The sequence below is a fragment of the Vicugna pacos genome, chromosome 2, assembly GCF_048564905.1.
Source record: "Vicugna pacos chromosome 2, VicPac4, whole genome shotgun sequence".
NCBI lineage: Eukaryota > Metazoa > Chordata > Mammalia > Artiodactyla > Camelidae > Vicugna > Vicugna pacos.
In genome coordinates, this window is record NC_132988.1 from 54,681,536 (window position 1) to 54,703,802 (window position 22,267).

General features: G+C 38.4%; 1 protein-coding gene across 2 annotated transcripts in view; it reads left to right on the forward strand.

Moving 5' to 3' along the window:
* UNC5C (unc-5 netrin receptor C) overlaps positions 1-22,267 on the forward strand; it is a 339,947-nt gene that overhangs the window by 258,615 nt on the left and 59,065 nt on the right. For both annotated transcript variants that reach the window (XM_072940307.1, XM_072940312.1), the window contains exons 5-7: positions 12,535-12,715; positions 16,013-16,180; positions 18,858-19,022. In XM_072940307.1, coding sequence (XP_072796408.1) covers positions 12,535-12,715; positions 16,013-16,180; positions 18,858-19,022 — 514 coding nt within the window. The remainder of the gene's footprint in view (positions 1-12,534; positions 12,716-16,012; positions 16,181-18,857; positions 19,023-22,267) is intronic.

A 22,267-nucleotide genomic window follows, 5' to 3' on the forward strand; every position in this document is an offset into this window, starting at 1 on the left:
CATTGTAATTTCTTGCCTTCTTTGTCAAAGATTAATTGACCAAAAGTTTGTGGATTTATTTCTGGGCTCTCTATTCTGTTCCATTGATCCATATGTCTGTTTTTGTACCAGCACCATGCTGTTTCGGTTACTGTAGCTCTGTAGTTTTGTCGGAAGTCTGGGAGGGTTACTCCTCCAGCTTCATTCTTTTTCTTCAGTATGCTCTGTCAATTCTAGGTCTTTTGTAATTCCATATAAATTTAAGGATTTTTTGTTCCAATGCTGTGAAAAATGTCCTGGATAATTTGATAGGGATCACATTAAATCTGTAGATTGCTTTGGGTAGTATGGCCACTTTAAGCATATTAATTCTTCCAATCCAAGAACATGGGATACCTTTCCCTTTCTTTAAGTCATCTTTAATTTCTTTAGTCAGTGTTTTGTAGTTCTCCACATATAAATCTTTCACTTCCTTAGTCAGATTTATTCCTAAGTATTTTATTTTTTTGGTTGCAATCTTGAAAGGGATTGTTTCTTTACATTCCTTTTCTGATATTTCAGTATTAGTGTAAAGAAATGCCACTGATTTCTGTATGTTAATCTTGTACCCTGCTACCTTGCTAATTTCTTTATTAGTTCTAGGTGTTTTTGTGTGGAGCCTTTAGAGTTTTCTATATATAGCATCATGTTATCTGCATATAATGACAATTTTACCTCTTTTCCAATTTGGATCCCTTTTACTTCTCTCTCTTGTCTAATTGCTATGGCTAGGACTTCCAGTACTATATTGAATAGAAATGGTGATAGTGGGCAGCCTTGTCTTGTTCCAGATTTTAGGGGGAAAGCTTTCAGCTTTTCGCCATTGAGTATTATGCTGGCTGTAGGTTTGTCATAAATAGCTTTTATTATGTTGAGATATGTTCCCTCTTTACCCACTTTGGTAAGAGTTTTTATCGTAAATGGGTGTCGGATTTTATTGAATGCTTTTTCTGTATCTGTTGAGATGATCATATGATTTTTATTCTTTCTCTTGTTGATGTGATGTATCACGTTGATTTGTGTATGTTGAACCATCCTTATGTCCCTGGAATGAACCCAACTAGATAATGATGTATGATCTTTTTTATGTGTTAGCATTGTGTTTGCTAATATTTTGTTGAGGATTTTTGCATATATGTTCATCAATAATATTGGCCTGTAGCTTTCTTTTTTGGTAGTGTCTTTGTCTGGCTTTGGTATCAGGGTGATGGTGGCTGCATAGAATGAGTTTGGGAGTGTTGCCTCCTCTTTGGAAGAGTTTGAGAAGGATTGGTATGAGCTCTTCTTTGTAAGTTTGGTAGAATTCCCCAGTGAACCCACCTGGTCCTGGACTTCTGTTTGCAGGGAGAGTGTTTATTGCTGATTCTATTTCACTTATAGTGATTGGTCTGTTCAGATAATCTGTTTCTTCTTGATTCAGTTTTGGTGGCTTGTATGTTTCTAGAAACTTGTCCATTTCTTCTAAGTTGTCCAGTGTATTGTCATATAGTTGTTCATAGTATTCTCTTACAATTTTTTTGTATTTCTTGGTGTTGGTTGCAATCTCTCCATTTTTATTTCTTATTTTATTTATTTGTGTGCTCTCTTTTCTTCTTAGTGAGCCTGGCCAGAGGTTAGTCAATTTTGTTTACCCTTTCAAAAAAAACAGCTCTTAGTTTGATTTTTTTTCTAATTTTTTAATCTCTATTTTATTTATTTCCTCCCTGATCTTTATTATTTCTTTCCTTCTGCTGACTTTAGGTTTTGTTTGTTCTTCTTTTCCTAATTCTTTTAGGTGGTAAATTAGGTTGTTTATTTGAGATTGTTCTTTTTTTTTTTGAGGAAGGCCTGTATCACTATGAACTTCCCTCTTAGGACTGCTTTTGCTGCATTCCATAGATTTTGTGTGGTTGTGTTTTCATTGTCATTTGTCTCGTTTTTTAGTTTCTTTGATTTCATCTTTGACCCATTGGTTTTTTAGTAACATGTTATTTAGTCTCTGTGCTGTCATTTTTTTCTCATTTGTTTTTCTGTGATTGATTTCATGCCATTGTGGTCAGAGAAGAGGCTTGAAATAATTTCTGTCCTCTTAAATTTATTTAGGCTTCTTTTGTGCCCAAGAATGTGATCTATCCTAGAGAATGTTCCATTAGCACTTGAAAAGAATGTATATTTTGGTTTTTGGGGGATGCAGTGTCCTAAAAATATCAACCAAGTCCAACTGTTCAATTGTATCATTTAGTATCTCCGTTGCCTTACTGATTTTCTGTCTGGAAGATCTGTCCAATGATGTTAGTCAGGTGCTAAGGTCTCCTAGTATTATTGTATTCCCATGAATTTCCCACTTTATGTCTGTTACTATTTGTTTTATATTTTGAGGTACTTCTATTTTGGGTGCATATATGTTTACAAGTATAATATCTTCATCTTGTATTTCTCCTTTGATCATTATATAGTGTCCTTCTTTATCTCTCTCTATGGCCTTTGTTTTAAAGTCTATTTTGTCTGATATGAATATTGCTACTCCCATTTTCTTGTCATTTCCATTTGCATGAAATATCTTTTTCCATCCTTTCACTTTGAATCTATATGTGCCCTTTACTCTAAAGTGGGTCTCTTGTAGGCAGCATATTGTAGGCTTTTGTTTTATTACCCAGTCTGCCACTCTGTCTTTTGATTGGAGCATTTAGTCCTTTGACATTTATAGTGATTATTGATAGTTGTGTGTTTATTGCCAGTTTAAACTTTGCTTTCCAGTTGATTTGGTATTTTTTTCCTTTTCCTTTTTTTCTTATTGTGGTTTGATAATTTTCTTTTCTATTAGCTTGGTTTCTTTTTGGTTTTTGTGGTTCTACTGTATACTTTTCATTTGTGGTTACCCTGTGTTTCTAGTACACTAACTTGTTACTGTATCTGTCTGCTTTAGACTGATAATCATGTAGGTTCAAACACATCCTAAAAAGAACAAAGAAAAAAAAGAGAAAAAATCTATAATTTTTTCCTCCCCTCTCCCACCTTTTATAATTTTGATATTCTTTTTTAAATTTATTTTTTACATCTTCATGTTTATTCTCTTGCAGTTCACTGTAGTTATTGCATTTCCAGTTATGGGTTTCTCATTGCTATAGCTTCCTGTTTCTTTTCTATTTAGAGTAGACCTTTCAATATTTCTTTTAGCATAGGTTTAGTATTACTGGATTCTCTTAGTTTTTGCTTGTCTGTGAAATTCCTTATCTCTCCTTCTACTCTAAAAGATAGTCTTGCTGGATAGAATATCCTAGGTTGCAGCTTTTTCTCATTCAGGACTTTGAATATATCTTGCCACTCCCTTCTGGCCACCCGTGTTTATGTACAGAAATCAGCTGGAAGTCTTATGGAAGTTCCCTTGTAACTATTTGTTTTTCTCTTACTGCCTTTAGAATCCGTTCTTTATCTTTCACTTTGGCCATCTTAATTATAATATGTCTTGGTGTAGGTCTGTTTGGGTTCTTCTTTTTTGAGACCCTCTGTGCCTCCTGTACTTGGATATCTGTTTCCTTCTTAGGTTTGAGAAGTTTTCAGTCATGATTTCTTCAAATACTCTTTCAATCCCCTTTTCTCTTTCTTCTCCTTCTGAGACCCCTGTTATGCATAGGTTTGCATGCTTTATATTATCCCATATTTCCCTTATACTGCTTTCATTGGTTTTTATTTGCTTTTCTTTCTGCTGTTCTGATTGGGTAACTTCTGTTACCCTGTCTTCTAAGTCACTTATTCATTCCTCTGCAATAACTAGTCTGCTTTTGACTGCCTTTAGCTTGGCTCTTATCTCAGCAATTGAGTTTTCTGTTTTTAATTGGCTCTTTATAGTTTCAATTTCCTTTTTAAAGTATTCTCTGCCTTTATTGATAGTCTCTTTTAGTTCATTCAGTGCCTTGATCATTCTCTTTTTGAAGTCATGATCTAGTAGACTATTAGTCTATTTCATTGATCATTCTTTCAGAGGATTTTTCTTGTTCTTTTAATTGGGAGTAGTTCCTCTGCCTCTTCACTTTTCTTATATTTCTCTGGCTCTATGGATTTATGAGTATCAGTTATCTGCTGTGGTCTTGAAGGGCTGTTTTTGTTTCTGTTTGTTTTTATTTAAAGTGGGAGCATTCCTATGTAGACTGTACACATCTAATAGTTTGTTGCTATGGCTCTTCTTAGTATGGATAGTTGCCATATCTTTCTTCCATGAGTGTTGGCTGTTATCCCTCTGTTTAGGGGTGTGGTTAGAGTTGTGGTTTTCAGAACTTGCCCTGATTGTTGTTGTTGAGCCAGGCCTCCTTTTTTGTTCTATAGTTGTCATAGCCTTGGCAGGGTCCTGGTATGCTCACTTGTTGCTGGAATAGAGGCGTCTAGACCCATTTCTGAGCTGTGTGTAGCAGGCAGGGTTGGAGCACTTCAGCTGGGAAGAAGAGTAGGCAGGAGATGTGCACTGGAAAGTGCCCTCTCTGGTGTCGTCTGTCACTTGTTATGCAGGCTTACAAAGTACTCTTTATTGACGCTGCCTTTGTCTCCGCCTTAGCTGTGGGAATGTTGGCCACCTAGTCTGGTGTCTCCCAGGTTCTGAGCCTCAGGAACCACCAGTGCAGATCCAGCAATCAGGCACTGGGAACCGGGATAGCAAGCATGCAGTCACACACCTGAATCTGTGGTGTGCCAGAACTCTGCTCACTGCCTGTTCATCCCAGAGGTGAGGGTCTACAAAGGGTCCAGAGAGAGCAAATCTGCCCTCTCTGCCTGGGGCTATAAACAAATCTCAGTCCTGCCTGTGAAGTTGCAGGGCCTCTGGATTCGGCTTTCAGCCCTGCCTCCATGCAGCAGTGATGGCTATGACCAAGCCCCACCTCTCTTCTTATGCAAGAACACACCAACAGGTGGAGAAAGCAGCTATGGTGTTTTGCACCCCTACCCCCACCCCAGCTGTTCTGTTCCGTACACACCCCCAGCCAGAGCTCACACTGCCCTCCAGTCCCCTGAGGCTGCCTTTGTGCAGTGGGCCCCAGCCCTTTGCCTGGGCTCCTCACCGATCTCTAGCAGCCAGCTGTCCTGTCCCTGCTGGCTTGTGTCTTGGGCCGGGGATCACAGGGGCCCTCCAGGTAAGTTTCCCTGAGTTCTGTCTGCCAAGCATTTTGCCAGTTTCTTCCCCAAGCATCAAGCTCTGCTTCTGTCCCTGCTGACCTCCTGGCTGGAGAAGAGGGCGTCCCAGCATGAGGGTACCTTTCTTCTCATGCCACTCCCTCCCTGCATCAATTTTTCCTTTTTTCTTTTTTTTTTTTCTTACTGGATTTTGTGAGAATCCTCTTGTATTTTGAAACAAGAGACACTCTGCCAAAGTTCTGTAGGTGTTCTGTGAGATTCAGTGGGTTTGTAGTTGTAATTCTTGGTGTATTTGTGGGAGAGGGCGAGCTGTGAGTCTCTCTACTCCACCATCTTGGCTCAACCCCAAAACAGTCATTCTTAAAGCAAAGTGTCATCATGCCTGTCCTTTCTAAACCCTTCATTGGATCACAGCAGCTGTAAGTAAAGGTCAGATGTGTTAGAGTAGTATTGGAGTCCCTCAGTGATTTCCTGAAAGCAGCTTCTTCATCCTTGCTCTGCTCCCCGTGACTGCAGGTAAGACCACTGTCCAGTGCTCAGACTCCCCAGGAGGCTTCAAGCCTCTGTGAAGCACTGGCTGTTTCCTCTTCCTGAAGTGTACGCTTCATCTGTCCGTTTACATTTTTGCTTTCTCAACAAGCTTAATTCCATTCTTAAGAAACTAGTTCAAATATTCCCCCATCAAATGTCCTCTCCCCACGTAATTTGAACCCCAATTTACCTCCATCCTTGAACATATATCTGTTGTTTCTGTCACATTGTAATTTGTTTATAGGTTTGTGTCTTATTACCAAGTCCAAATTCTGCTCACCACACGACAGGCCAATAAATTGGAAAACAAGGTGTTATGGCAAGGAGTAACAACTTTATTCAGAAAGCCAGCAGACCAAGAAAATGGGGACTAGTGTCCTAGGGAACCATCTTATCCGAGTCAGAATTCAGGCTCCTTTTATACCAAAAAGGGGAGGGGCTGTGATTGGTTTTTCAAACTTCTTGGTGTCAGAATCCTTTGTTCTTGGAGCTGTCCAAATAGATCAGGTCATGGTGTCTCTGTAAACCTCCAGCAAGACAGATGTTATTTCCTATTCTGCAAAGCTTTTATCTTTATATGAATGCAAAAGTTTTATACCCTTAAAGGTCAGAATCTTGAGAATGGGCTGTGCTGTGTATTTCAGGCTATAGGCAGCACTTTTACATAAGATATAGAACCGGTATGACTAAGCACAGGAAACAGAGCACAGGGTTAGAGCTAAAGGAGCATGTCTAATGTAGAGTCAGATTTGTTCTTCCCTACTACATTCTTATCCAGAGGGTGCCACAAGCAAGCCCTTATCTGAAATTCCCCTTTGTCCCCATCCAGCACTTGACACAGTGTCTAGCACATAGTAGGTACTCAGTGTTTGTGGAATAGAGTTGAAATAACAAGATGCCAACTATTTGTTTATTGAAATTTAAAGGTCTTGGAAAGCTATATTGTAGGCTCAGGTTTACTGTAATCACCTAGATTTCTGTGTTCACTAGATAAAATTCTGTAATCATTACCCAGACACCTTTTTAAAGTTCTCCAGGAAATAAACAGGTATAATGTGGGCTAGAGCAAGTTCCACTTTCAAAGATGCCATAAACATATTGGCCACAGGAAACTTTAGACTCATAAATGGGAGTGAAACATTGGGGGTCTCCTAGTATAATTCCAGAGGCCCTCTGCTATCTCATGATTTCTCCTGTGAGTCCACTTGGAGGCCAGGCCAGCTCTGTAGGATTTGACCTTAGCCAGTGGAGGTTTGTGTTCTTATTCTCTAGCAGAAGTTAGTTAGAAAAGATATTTAAAACTGTTGTCACTAAACATACTCATTACTAATTTGACAGTTAAAGTACCGACTTCATATCCTTCACTTTACTTTCTCTACTCTTTTAAAAATGTGTATAACAGACTTGATCCCACTGCATGTCTTGTTTTGTTCATACATTCAGCAAATACTAATTAAGCACCTACTATATGCCAGTTCCAAGCCACAAGACTATAACACTGATCAAAAACTAGGCCAGAACCTTGGAGCTTACATTCTGGTGAAGGAAACAAGTAAAATACAGGCTATATGAGATGGAGAAAATAAGAGTGAGAGATTAGGGGCATAGGCAGAGGGAGATGTTGCAGTTTTGAAGATTGATTAGGAAGTGACTCACTGAGAAGGTGACATCTGAGTAAAGACCTGAAGGAGAGAAGACAGCAAACTTACCAGGGAAATGATCATTCCAGGCAGTTGCACGAGCGGACCTAACATCCCCAAAGCAGGGGCACCCATGCTGTGCATAAGTCCCAGCAAAGGAGCCAGCATCTAAAGCGATGAGAGAAAAGGAGAGCGTAAATGAGGAAATCTCAGAGAGGTCAGGGGTCCTGGTGATGCAGGACCTTTTGGGTCCTTGTAAGGACTTTGGCTCTGACCCTGAGCAATATTGGAGGATTGGATTCGAGATGTAGCATGATCTGACTCAGGGTTTAAGGATCATTCTACTGTGTGGAGAATAGATGTTAGGGTCAATAGGAAAAGCAAAGATAAGACAGGAAGTTGTTGCAATAATTCAGGAGAGAAGTGATGGTGACTTACTCAGGGAAGGGAGTGGTACTGAGAGGACAAGAAGTGGCTGGATTCTGATAGGCTGCTCTGACATCAAATGGACAGAGAGGAGGGGAGTCAAGACTAAGTCTGAGGTTTCTGTCTAAGTTACTGGAAGGATGGATTTGGCCTTAACTGAGACTGTAAGGTGTGGGAGGGGCATGTTTGAAGGACAGTTCAGGGGATTGTTATTTGACAACCCAGTGGAATCGCAAGAAGGCAGTTGGATATATGAATCTGGAGTTCAGGAATGGGTCTGGACTGGAGATAAATTTAGGAATTATCTGCATGAGACTGGATGAGCTCACCAAGGATGTGAATATGGATAGAAAGTAGGAAAAAGCAGAGGTCCAAGGACAGAGCTGCCACAGGGAGAACAGACCTTAGCCCGAGGAAGCTGTGACAGATGGGGGAAGATAGGACAAAAAGCAGAAAAGTGCCCTGTCCAGAGAAAGCAAGTGAGGAGGAGTGGGGAGCCAACATGGTCAAATGCTGCTGCTCGGTCCAGTAAGTACTAAAACCTCACCAGTCCATCTATCAAGGTGAAAGTAGTCAGTACCTTTGAAAAGAGCAGTTGTAATGGTGGAGGTCAACACGAATTAGAATCGATTCAGTAGATGTGAGGATGGCAGCTGGAGAGAGTGAATACAAACAAGTATCTAAGGTGTTTTTTAAGGTAAGCAGAGAAATGTAGGAGGGACTAGAAGCAAAAATGAGTGAGGAGGGATTTTCTTTTCAGTTGTGAAAAATAACCACATGTCTGTATGTGGGTGAAAATGATTCTGTGTAGAGGGAATATTAATGATTTAAGCGAGAAGAGAATTGCTGGGGTTTGCTCTTGAATAGGAGAGCAGGAATAGGGGATGCAGGGTACAACTGAAAGGTGACAGGAGCGGAGGGCTGACCCAGTAACAAGGGAGAGGGTGCAGAATAGGGACGGTAGGTGGATGGGGGAGCTTTGGAAGAGGTCTCCTGATTGTCGGTTTTCTCAGTGACGTTGAAGTCTTGGCCATCCGCTGAGAGGACTGAGGGAGAGGTAGTGTTTAAGCGGAGGGAAGGTGTGAACTGGCTGTTTAGGAGTATGAAACAGTGAACAGGTGATGAAAATACAGGGCAATTTTGAGGGCAGAATTTAGGGCTCATTTGAGTTGCGTTATGAGTTGAAGATGAGCCCACTCAATATGGCTTCACACAGCCATGCTCCATTGCAAGGATACAAAGGTGGTGTAGGGGGAAGAGTGGCCAACTGAGCACGTTGGAGCAAGGGAGAGATGACAGAGTTGAGGGTGTAATGCAAGGGATTGTTGCTGAAGGCAGACATGGCGTTTATACTTAGTAAAGAGGAAAGAGGGATCATGAGAAGGGTGTCAGATAAAGTTGGTAAGTTCAATAGATTGTAGGCCCTGATGAAGGTATGTCAAGAGATAGCCCTGGAGAGAATAAGCAGGAAACACAAAATAGTAAAAAAAAATAGATCATTGAAATTGAGTTTTGGAGGAGTTACAGTTAATAATTAATGGTAAGGACAAAAGCTAAACTAACGATTCTCAAACTTTAATGTGCGTGGAAATCCCCTGAGGTTCTTGTTATCATGCACATTTTGATTCAGGAAGTCTTGGTGGGCAGAGCCTGAGACTCTGTGTTGCTATGATGCTGTTGGCCCAGGGATCTCATTTGATAGGCAATGGCCTAGAGTGATATTTCTCAACCTAGCAGTAAATCACAGCCCCATATGGAGTTTAAAAACACACACACACACACACACACACACACACACACACACACACACCGATGGTAGACAAATCTTGACCAGTGAATCAGTTTTTCTGGGTTGGATTCAGTTTCTCTAGAGTGGATTTAGAGTTGATTATATTATAAATGATCTCCAAGTTATACTACAGTGAAGCCAGGATTGAAAGCCTCTGGCCTAGAATGTGTGGCTCTGAGTGTGAGTGACTTGAAAATCAAGATTATTGCAGAAAGGGAGTCATAATTGAGAAGCCAAGATGTTGAAAGTGTCATCTTTGTGATTATTAAAATCATCAGAAATTATGACAAAAATTATACTGGATAAAATGACTGAGTCCAGAGGTTTATAGATGACATATATATATATATATATATATATAGTGAAGAAATTGAGTGACATCTGATAGCATGAGATTGAAAGCAAAGGTGTTTGGAGAGCATGGTCTGGAATAGAGAGTGCAGATCAGGGAAGACACTTCCTGGCCCCAGGCCTGGTGGTGTGTTGGGTCTGGGAAGTCAAACACCCACCATGTGAGAGGACCCCAGAAGAAACAGCAGCATCACAAAGAGCTAGGATTAGTTAGTGAAGAATGAAGAAAACAATGTAAAAAGAAGCTGAAATTTTGGAGGCGGCTGCTGCTGTATTCCAAGGGAGTGTGGGAGGATTTTAAAAGTTTTGAAGAGTGGGTGATGGGGACATGCAGAGCAGAATGATTCCAGGGCAGGAGGTGAGTGATGACCGGCAGTCTGGATGGGAGCTTCTTATGGAGATAAGGTCTCAAAGCAGGATGCTGAGACAAGATTGGGACTTACAGGGTATAGAGAACTGGGAGGGGGCATCTTGCCAGAAACCAGAGTCCTTTTGCTCCTTTTTTCATTCCTGCAGCTATTTTCTAGCTGTAGACCCTGTTGTTTCAAACAAAGGCATACAGGCAAGCCTAATGTAGAAAACATCAAAGCAGAGCTTTGGTTAAAGCCAGAGTTCGGGGAGGAAGGCAGTGTCCCTCACAGAGTCCAGGGGTGCTGCCACAGCACTTAAGGCTCCTCAGGGGTCCTTGAAGCTCAGGTCATAATCACTGCTCCAGGGTTGGTGGGAGACACCTGAGGAAAATGCAGAGTCATGTAAAAGATAGTGAAGATCATATACTCAGTAATCATGTAAGTCTTCTAAAATCCTTGTCAACAGTGCAGATTGCTTTCTTTCTTCCATGTAATAAACTTTCCAAATAAACAAGTGGTTTGCAGTATCCCTTGGGATCACTTTATGTCATTTATGATCAGGATAACATTACTATTCTTAACTGGTATTATGTACATAGAAGAAACCATAGTTTTGAACAATCCTGACTTAGATCGGGTTCTGAGGAAGCAGACCTGAGGCAAAGATTTGGATACAAATGGTTTGTTATGGAAGCACGCCTAGGAGAGCCCTGTAAGTGGGTGGAGCAAGCAGGGATCTAAATCAAGGGAGCCCAACAGTACCTTCTAGAAGTGGAAAGCTTTCTTTAGAATTACCAGGAAAGCCTGTGGTAAAGACTAGATTCAGAAGATACTAATTCAGCTTTCAGTTATCACTAAGCAGTTTTCTTACAAGCTGAATTTTGTTACCTTTTCCCTTGCAGTTCTAGCAAGATTGTATTAGCACACATGTAAGACCAAATTTTCAGAAAATCCAGCTTAAATGAGAGTGAGTCTTTGATCAAATATACCCAAGCACATGACCGAATATGCTGTCTTTATTTAAAATGAAATGCGTGTTTTAAAACTTCACTGTTATAGATGAATTGCCCTCTTTCTCACTTCCATTAGTGTAAATATCAACAATATTTAGCTGTTTCAAAATTTACATCATTACAAATAGCTGCTCTTATCTACATCCTCAGTATGTTTATTTCAAGATAGTTGTTTTTTGTTTCTCCCTTTAACTTGCCTCTCTGCTAAGGATTAGGGAAGCATTAGATGTAATTTGGAGCTGTGCAACATCTAGTCCACTGACAGATTTAGAGATTAATTTCCAGACCTCTTGTGGTGCTGGGGAAGCTCCTTAAGATTTTGAAAATGGCAACACTATTGACTCCCTACCACTAAAGGTTACTTCTATCTGTATCCACAGGAATGCAAAAGGAAAGTTTAAGTGTGGTAAATATCAATGTTGTTTTGCTTTATGGAGAGACCTGTCGTAGAAAAAAGCAAGTTTTATAGGACAAGAAATAGTTGATCCTTCTTTAGGACATCTTATGCAGATACACTTCCCTCCTTTCATTCTGTAAGGATAGCATTGCTGTTGCTAAACTGATACTTGCATAGAAAAGTGGCTCAGTGATTTTGAACAGTCGTGTCTTGAGGTTCTCCAGAAGCAAACCATGAGCCATGTCGTGATGCTAGTGACAGGCAAGGAGGAGCTTTGAGTATGATTTATATGCTAGGTTACGCTGAGAACTGATAGAAAACCTTCCCCCTCCCCAAGTATGTTGTCTTAGATACATCTGTAAGTATGTGTTTGCTACATTTTAAAGTAGGTGTATTTTCAGGGAAATTTAGTCCATTTGTTACAGCAAGGCTACACATAGATCATCCAAATGTTGTTTTATTAGAGCTGCATGATGTCTAACACGCCTTTTGAGCTTTTTAAATAGTCCTTAATTCTTTTCTGAAAAGCAGCAGGTAAGTTGCCAAGAGTAAACAAATCAAATAGGAAAAGATTTGAGTCCAGTTTGAAATGCTTAGCCTATTATTTTTGATTGAGTTCTGAACTTGGCAGTGCACATCCCCGATTCCTGCCTGCAGGGCAAAGTGAAAACAGTTTGAACACTGTATTTCCCAACTGGGTCATTGACATTTGAGAATAATGTACTACAGACAGAATCAGCATGTTTGGCAGGTGAGTGATACTTCACGTGATGTGACCTCAGAAAGTTACTTCTTCCCATTTGCAGAAGTTCATAGCCTGGAACAATGCTATTCACATTGAAAAACACAAGTTAGGACAGACAGCCGTGGAGGGATCCACTCTGGGGATTTATCTGTTTCTCTTGTGCATCTTTAGGTGGAATGGTTGAAAAATGAAGACATCATCGATCCTGTTGAAGATCGGAATTTTTATATTACTATTGATCACAACCTCATCATCAAGCAGGCCCGCCTCTCAGATACTGCAAACTATACTTGTGTTGCCAAAAACATTGTTGCCAAAAGGAAGAGCACAACTGCAACTGTCATAGTCTATGGTGCGTGGATTTTTGAGGTTTCAATCTAGTTCAGATCAAACTGCAGTTTCTCGTTTTGATTTTGAAATATCAAGGGAAGAGGCCCCTTTTCATTCCCCATTGCTGCTCTCTTCCAGCTTCTCATGTGGACACTGAGGTTTAACTGCTTTCCTGATACACGTGAAAAACTAGACTTGGAGATTCCCAGCCCTTTGTCAGTCAGTTTATGGGAAAGTGAAGGAAATCTATCTAGGGAAGCAGTCGCGTCTCCTGGTACTTAAGCCCCGTTCCTCCATAGCCTGGACCACTGAGATCTAGAGGGAGTTCTGAGATGAAGATGCCTAAAGCAGCTTGCTGCTCATTCTGTGGCCTCAAGAGAGTGATTGCAAAACCTCAGGTAGACTGGAGCTGACACTAACTTCGAACACATCAGACCAACTTGAACAGCCTGGTACTTGCTTTTAACTCCATCAGGGGCATCCCGAGTGAAGACAGTGGCTGCCATCGCCAGCTGGCCCTATTGCTAACCATGTAACGAGGTTCAATACACTGACTCTTTTAGGAAGCTTCCTTTCCACTCTCTGGCCCTTTCTAATCCATCTCATCTCTAAACCTGTCATTTCTCCAGAAGCACTAAGTGCTCCCGCAGCCGTTTTGCTGTGACATATGATCCTTTTATCTCCCTGCAGGCTTTAGCACTCGGTGGTTTTCTCCTAGTTTCACAAGTTAGTTCCATTTCCCCACCTAAGATTTTAAGCTCCTTTGTAGACTAAGAGACAGCTCTATGAACTTACGTGTATGTTTCACAGTGTGAGATACATAGTAGGTCTTCATGTTCTTGACGAATCATTGTCTCAGAGGAAACAACAACCCTGGTAAGTGTTGGTCCTGCTACCTTGGGAATGGCATGGCTACCGCTTAGACGTAGGGAAGCTCTTCACGGCTGCTCCAGTGTTAAGTGGCACTCTGAGGGACTTGCCTAAGTGACGATGAAGGAAGGACGGCCGCTGGCAAGTATGTGGCTTCTGGTACTTACTTCAGATAGCACTGTGTCCTTATGCTTTAGGGTCTTAAGAGAATAGAATCCGCTGTGATGTTCGAAAGGCTGAATGTAATGATGCTTTAAAACTGTCCTTTTCATTACAGGACAGATGCATACTATTTTTTTAAATACTTTAAAGTTTTATTTCCTAGCCCAGATAATGGCTATGTTGAGTTGTAAGCAGTTGCCTTTCTTAAATCACAATGAGATGTTTCTTAGTTCTTGTCTTTATCCAAACTGTCTGAACAACTTAATTAACAGCATTGGAAATGCAAGAGAAATGGGATACACCTCAGCTTATACCAATCATAAACGACTAATGAAGGCAGACTCTAAATAGATATATTACATAGGTGTTTAATATACAAGCGAATCTCTTCCTATGTATAGCATGCTTTTAATATCTGTAAACATTCTTCAGAAAGGATCAGACACAAGTAACTTAAGCATTTTGAGTTTAGAAAACAGCATGGGACTAGGGCTCAGGAGTCTTGTGTTCTAGGACTGTTTCTATCAATAACTGACCTTCACTTGGTCCCTTACCTCCTTCTCCAAAAATGGAGGGACTAAGCCTAAGATCTTCAAGACGAATTTTTCTCTAAAAGTTTGATTATTCATTTCTCATTAAAATCCTAGCAGAGCAGTACATGTGTACTCTAACTCCAGATACTGACTTGCCAGTGTATTAGTAAGCAGTTTATACTGACAGTTCCACAACACTTGGGGTTTTGTGAAATTGAGCAGGATAAATTGCTTCTTGGAACAGTAAATGAAACTCTACCTATCAAACATCTGCTTGTCCTTTTCATGGCCTCATAAAATAAGTTGTCTAGGGCTCATACGTTGGGCTCACTAGAATTCTACAGGAAAACATAAACATCTAACCAGTATTTCATGTTTGAGTCTGTTGCATATATTTCATTTTGTTAGCATCATTTTTAGAATGCAGATATATATCCATTATAGTAAATTTGGGAAACACAGAAAAAAGATCAAAGGGAAAATGCCTAGAATTCTGTCATTTTGTCATCCAGAGATAGCTTTTTAAAAAGATTAATATGTTTAATACTGGTATTTTCTAAGCATAGATAGAATTTTGAAATAAGGAATAGAAATATTTTTTTTTTACTTAAAACATAATGTTGAAGTATTCATGCGTGATTTTTCATAGATTTCTACAACATCATTTTTCATTGCTGCCTAGGAGTCAATCACATGAACATACATGTTCACCATTTTCCTATGGTTAAACATCGCAATTGTTTTCAATTATTTATCTTTATATAAACAATAACTCTGCTGTGAAAAATACCCTGTCTGTGTCAGTATATATAATGCACTCATGATTATTCCCTGTTGTATAAGTTCCCAGAGAAGGAGATGATGGGCATGTAATGTCCACATATAAGGTTTGTGTTACCTGAGTGACACTCTACTCTCAGGAAGCGGATGCATATACTAGTTGTGCCGTGTGCTAACCACCAGCAAAGAATTTTTTGTTACAAGTTGCTTAATGTCAATAATTTCATGGATGCACATAGTGAAGTACTAAAGTATATCAGAGTATATACTTTTTATATTTTCTAGAGTGATTACCTCCAGAGGTAAATCATAAGTATAGTGTTAGAGTGTAGGTTTTTTAATCTCACCTATGCTGATGGCCCCATCAAACACCGTAATTAGTCTTTATACACAAAATACGTGTCCATTTCAATTCCATCAACTAATCGCTAATTCACAGAAATACTCAGTTGTGAATCCAGCTATATAAGACTGTTTAAAAACCAGATTTACTTATTAATGAAACTAACTAAAAATCCTTAGAAGACTATAAAGTTTTTATATACTAAAGAAAAACAATTATCTGTTAGTAAGAAAAGGCTAAATGATTTTATAAGTTCCCATGCTTCAGAGCCACTTGCAGCCTTGACATAAAAATGTAAACATGTATTATTTGAGATAAGATGTCAAAAGTAGTTTCTGAGGTAAGGGGATTTTAAAAAAAATTGGCGAAGGAGAGAGAGACACAATCCTATTTTCTTTTCTGAGTACGTGAATAAATGTTGATAATTCATTTTATTTCTATGCCTAGATTCTTCAGCTCTGCAATAAAATTTTGATTGAATGATATCCAAGGTCTCTTCTAGCTTTGAAGTTTTAGATTTTTTTATGGTCACTTGGGAGATGACTCTTTTGTTTGTTTTACGTGTGGTTTGTGTGTCTCTGTGCATACGCACATATGTTTAATTCACATTTTATTATTTGCCTCGTTGCAGTAAACGGAGGCTGGTCCACCTGGACAGAGTGGTCTGTGTGTAACAGCCGCTGTGGACGAGGGTATCAGAAGCGCACAAGGACCTGCACCAACCCAGCCCCCCTCAATGGTGGTGCCTTCTGTGAAGGTCAGAGTGTGCAGAAAATAGCCTGCACCACGTTGTGCCCAGGTAAATAAACCACTGCTCTCACTCCAAATGTCTCCACCCATCCTGGAAATAAATTTTAGGGTCTACATAAAAAGCCTTATTCTTGACCTAAATGTGTGATAAACATTATTCAAATCTATCATAGCATTCAGTGCTTACATTGCTGGGAAATCAAGTCTTTTCCCTCAGAAGATTACATAATTTTATAACCCAAACATGCAAATAGTATAAAACAGGAGATTAAACACACATGAATACAATCCTCTATTACTCAACAAAATTATTGAAGCCAAGATTGCAGGTTCTGTAATTCAGGGCATTTGAGCAACATTGAAAACCACACATTTAGGATAACAACCCTTGATCTTCAGAAGGCCATAGAAATTCATTGGAACTGAAATTTAGAGAACATTTTAGGCTGAAATACTTGATATTTGGTGTCAGTTTCTGGGCAAGGGCAAATAAAACATTTGGAATGAATTAAGAGAAAGTCTAAGCTTTGTGACACATGAACTAATGGATTTTGAAAATACAGTGCAGTCAGCTCTTTATTATCTGTACATGTTGGTCACCTGGTATGTGAGTTATTTGCAGTGGTACCTATTGCATCCCCCACCTCTGAGCATCTTCTGTGCTGTATTGTCACGAGCTCGCATCCATTGGGAAATTGAAGTTAATATTTGCCAAAACCAAAACTCATTAAAATGTCTTAGTATACAGTATATTGAAAAGTTAAGCTAAAGTTATTTTGAAATAACCCATAAATTTAGTGTACCCCATTGGGGTAGCTATTATATTCTCACTTTCATTATTAAGATACAAACTCGTTACTTCTCTTTATTTTGCCTAACTTTTGTCCAGTTTATCCTTCAGTAGAACCTTTGTCAGAGATGGGTTGGATAGATGAACTGGAGAGAAAAACATTATTATATTTTATTCCTATGTTAATTTCCAAATGTCAAAACAGTATCCCACGCTGGACCCTTTGAGAGCTTTTATTTATGGAACAAATTTTGACACTTAGCTAGGCTAAGAATTTCAGAATTTTATCTTGTACTCTCTTATATTCTATCTACATACTGATTCTCATAATTTGAAATACACAGAGCAATTTTAAATTGAAATAGAAATACATGTGTATTTATATGTGTGTGTGTGTACGTGTATGTGTGTGTACTTTGGAGTGGTACAGGTCAAAGCAAATGTCTTTTCTCCAGATAGCTGGGAGTTGCTTATATAGACACCTCAGTACAATTGAAATATTAATGCTTTCATCATTTTTTCATGTGGGCATATTTATATCTCTGTACGTATTATGCATAATATATTTACACAATAATTTGAATATGAAATCACATAGCTTTCTCAAACTTTATAGGCTGTTGAAATTCATAAACTTTCTATCAATATGCAGGTATAACATGTTATGTGTATTGCATGTTCAGTAAATGATATTTGATACTGTCTTACACTGAACTCTATATAATTCTGTATTTCAAGAAAAATTTTTAAAAATTTAACTATTCCAATATTTTCCTTTTATTTATATAAGAACCTTTAAAGAAAGCACTTCATTATTTTTTAAATTTATTTAAAAATTTTTTTTGTTTTTTGTGGGGGGAGACAATGAGGTTTATTTATTATTTTTTATTTAACAGAGGTACTTGGAATCAAACCCATGACCTCGTGCATGCTAAGCATGTGCTCTACCCACTGAGCTATACCCTCACCCACAAAGAATACATTTTGAAGTATGATCTTAGTGAAATTCACTATATATTTTCTCATTAGAATTTGTTTTGTTTTTAAACTTTACTAACAAACCAAGCACCAAAATTAAGAAGAAAGTAAGTCTATTCTAAATGACTGAATCACAACAAAAAATTAGGAATATGCTTAAATATTATTTTTAAAATAAAAATAGAAATGTACATATATCATCAAATAATGTAATGGAGTCCTCAAATAATAAATGGAAAATAATAGTCTTTTCAAGAAGCTCTGCAGAATCAAGCAACAAGGATGGAAATACAAAATAAAAGCAGTATAAATGAATATATGTATGCCCATGTATAACTGAAATTGTGCTCTACACTAGAATTTGACACAACATTGTAAAGTGACTATAACTGAATAAAAAATGTTTAAAAAAAACAGTATATAGGACATAGATGATTGATACATAGATAGATTAATAAATGAGTGGGTGACTAAATGGATGGCTAGATAGATTTCTTCCCCAGTCTACCAACCTCTTCTTAACCCCACACAGGTTTACTTGCACAAGCCACATGACATTATCCATGAAGGAATCTTGCATCTTCTTTTTAGAAGTCCCCTAATTTTCAATCCAAAATCCAGAAGATTCCTCTTTATAAAGAAAAAGGGACACCACCACAGTTTACTTTTATATAGCTCCCTGTGACAACTTTGCTTTCTGCGTGTCCCATTAAGCTTCCCTTAGTTGGTCAGTGAGGCAATAGTCACACACCTCTTGAGGAAAGTTCGCAGAGCCCACACGATTTATGTAGAGCATGCGTTATTTCCAGCAGTTAAAATGAACGTAGCACTCCTGGGTGGGGCACTTTCTTCAGTGTTTAGTGTTTCATTTATACTTGATCTCTGCTCCCCTCTCCCCTCAAGAAGCTCCTTCTCCTTTTTGATACCTCCTAGTCTGATACTGGTTTTTTTGTGGCAGTGGATGGCAGGTGGACCTCATGGAGCAAGTGGTCTACCTGTGGGACCGAGTGCACGCACTGGCGCAGGAGGGAGTGCACAGCGCCAGCCCCCAAGAACGGAGGCAAGGACTGCGATGGCCTCGTCTTGCAATCCAAGAACTGCACTGATGGGCTGTGCATGCAGAGTAAGTCTATTTGAGCAACTGACAGACACTTGGGGTGGGGGGGTCTGAGGTTTAGCTATTTGGATTTCTTTGAAGGAGATATTAAAAACTGAAAAATCCTGAACAACAACAACAACAAAATGCAATACTATACAGATATGCCAGGTCTCTCTCAACATTGGAAAAACAGATCTCCCAGGAACCAGAATGAATAATAACTGTGTCCAGTTAACAAATGACACACACAGTATTGCTTTCCCATGAGCAAAAGGTAATTTAGTCATTTCCATGAAGGAGCTGTCATTCTTTTCAAAGCAGGGGACTGCTACTCAGTTTTATTAGAGTGCACAAAAGGGCACCTTAAACTCTTCAGAGTCACGTGACTTATGAAAAATAAGCTATTTATTCCTAATTCGTGTCTGTGACTAAACCAACATCCATGGAATTTAAAATATATGTATAAGAAACATTTTTGCAGGCAGATTTACCAGTTTACAAGTGTTTCATGGGAACATCTTCATAAGACCTTGAAAATGCTGGGTTTGTGTTATACATTATGTTTATCTAAAAGGAATAATGTTTATAAAACATAAGTCTTTAAAAAAGTTGGATATAGAAGATTGACTTAGGAATATAGTGGGTGCTATAAGCTAAATATTCTCCATTTTTCATGGCTTTGTTCCTTAGGGTTTCTTAATGAGATGGTAGTTTGATTTCCATACTTGCAAACTCTTACTCCTTTATTGAAGAGCCCTTAGCTATACAAAATTTACCATTTTTCATGACCATGAATTAAGGTGCTAAGAATTGTTTTGAAATCACACCTATACGGATGAATGGATCAAACAATGTGCTATCTTTGGATCTTAATTAATGGCAGCCAAGTGTTGACATTTCTTGTAACACATTACAAATTGCTTGTGGAATACAAGCAACCAAGTGTATTTGTATGGAAGTAATTGTATTTGTCATTTAAGAATAAGATATTTTATTTTCACCATATTTATAAAGTTCTGTTTACCTTCCAGAGTCTGTACACACAGGGACCTTTAAAAAGAAACCTTACTTAAAATACAAATAGGTAATTATGTTGCTGACATGGAATAAAAATCCTATGAGACTTATTTTTCTGTCCACACTTCATGGTATTGAGGACAGGCTGCAGCTGAGTGTGGTAAAGCACAGCTTCTGTTTGTGGTTTGGGGACTGCTACTGTGCATCTCACTAAATCTGTAGAGAAACAAAAGAATGGAAAGAATACAACTGTTTTACTGACCATTTATCCAGAGGTACAAGGTTTGTTCCTCTAGGTGTTAGTGTGAGTTAAGGCTTAAAATGAAAACATACTATACACAAGTTAACTTTTTAACATTTTTGATTTAGTATTCTTCTAGTGTTGACCAAATTGATTCAAGTGATCAAAAAAACAGCAATATTTGAAGTTTCTCCTGTCAATATTATATTTCAGCATGGGTGATTTAATGCCTCCTGTTTCTATTATGCGTATTTTGAAATTCCCAAAGCAACCTATTTAACAAGGAGCACCGTGCTGCAAGACGGAACACTGGGCCTTAGTTACACAAAATGACACATTCTAAATTGTGACATTTGTTAACTACAAGCATGACATATTCAAATTAAGACTTTCATGATATAGCATCTAACTTATTTCTTACTGCATCTAATTTATTTCTTACTGCATTAATAGAATTTTTTTAATGATTGCATATTTACCTATAATGATGGCACAAGGTGTGTGTGTAAATAAGGAAGGGGAATGAGGCCATGAGGGGTTTATTTTTGTTTGTTTGGTTTTTTTGATAATCTCTCTTTTTTTAGTTTTGGGCTTTTGGGTTTTTTGATTTTTTTTTTTTTTGAAGGGGGAGGTAATTAGGTTTACTTATTTTTGGAGGAGATACCAGGGATTGAACCCAGGACCTCCTGCATGCTGGGCATGTGCTCTACAGTTTGAGCTATGCCCTCCCCCTTACAAGAGGGGTTTTTTGTTGTTTGTTTTTATTTCTTTATCAAGTCTCCTATTAGACTGAAACATTCGGGTGTTTGAATTAAAATCAGTTAAAAAGCTATTTTTTTTTTTTACAATTCTGATTTCCTATAGTAACTTAAGTCAGGAAAGTCGTTTATCTGCCCTCCTGTATCTGCTCTAGTGCAAAAGGGAATTGTAGTCTGTGCTGTTATCGAGTTCCTCAGTGATAACCTGAGAAATCGTTGTGCTGTATAACTGTAGTATTTTACCGTGAAAGCTATAGTTTCTGTTTACCAGTAAGCTGGGTGTTTCTGGTATATCATTACTGACAAAGAAATAATAATGTTCTTGATCCTTATTTTGGAACAAAAGACTTTCTAATAGTGAAAATACCAAGGTTGCAAGAGGGTCAGGTCTTTATTAAGAAAAAGAATGGGAGTAGAAAAGATAGCTAGAAAGCTTCAGCTGGCAATTAGGAATTATCATTTAATGTTTACTTACTTTAGGAGAATTAGTGTCTTCAATGCACTGGTAAATAGCTTTTTACCAGTATTGAAATATTATCTCAAAATAATGCTAGTCTATTTACCATTGAATTAAGTAGGCAACACAGCCTCTGAATCTACTCAAAATTGTCTACATATGATTCAGATACAAATGTAGATATGCTGCTAGGAAGAATAAATTCAGAGTTCATAATGGATGTCAGTAGAATTCAGAGTTACCTAGATAACATAGTATAGTGTATATTTTTAAATAAAAAATTAAACATTTTATTGAAATATAGTTGATTTACAGTATTAGTTTCAGGTGTACAACATAGTGATTCAATATTTTTATAGGTTATACTCCATTTAAAATTATTATAAAATATTGGCAATATATCCTGTGCTGTACAATAATATATCCTTGTAGCTTATTTATTTTATACATAGTAGTTTGTATCTCTTAATCCACTACTCCTATCTTGCCCCTCCTGGTTTCCCTCTCCACACTGGTAACCACTATCTGTAATCTCTTTATCTGTGAGTTTGTTTCTGTTTTATTATATTCACTTTTTTTGTGCTTAACAAATATTTATCAAGTGCCCATTACATGCCAGACATTGTGCAAGACAGGAGAACAATATTGAACAAACACTGTCTTTTCCCAGAGGGGACTCGGTCTGCAGAGGGACCCAGACAGAAAAATGCTTTAGGGTGATGATGGCATTACAGGAGGGCATAAGGACTCCAACCCATTAAATCTTCCCTCACTGCTCCAGCCACGTTGATCTTCA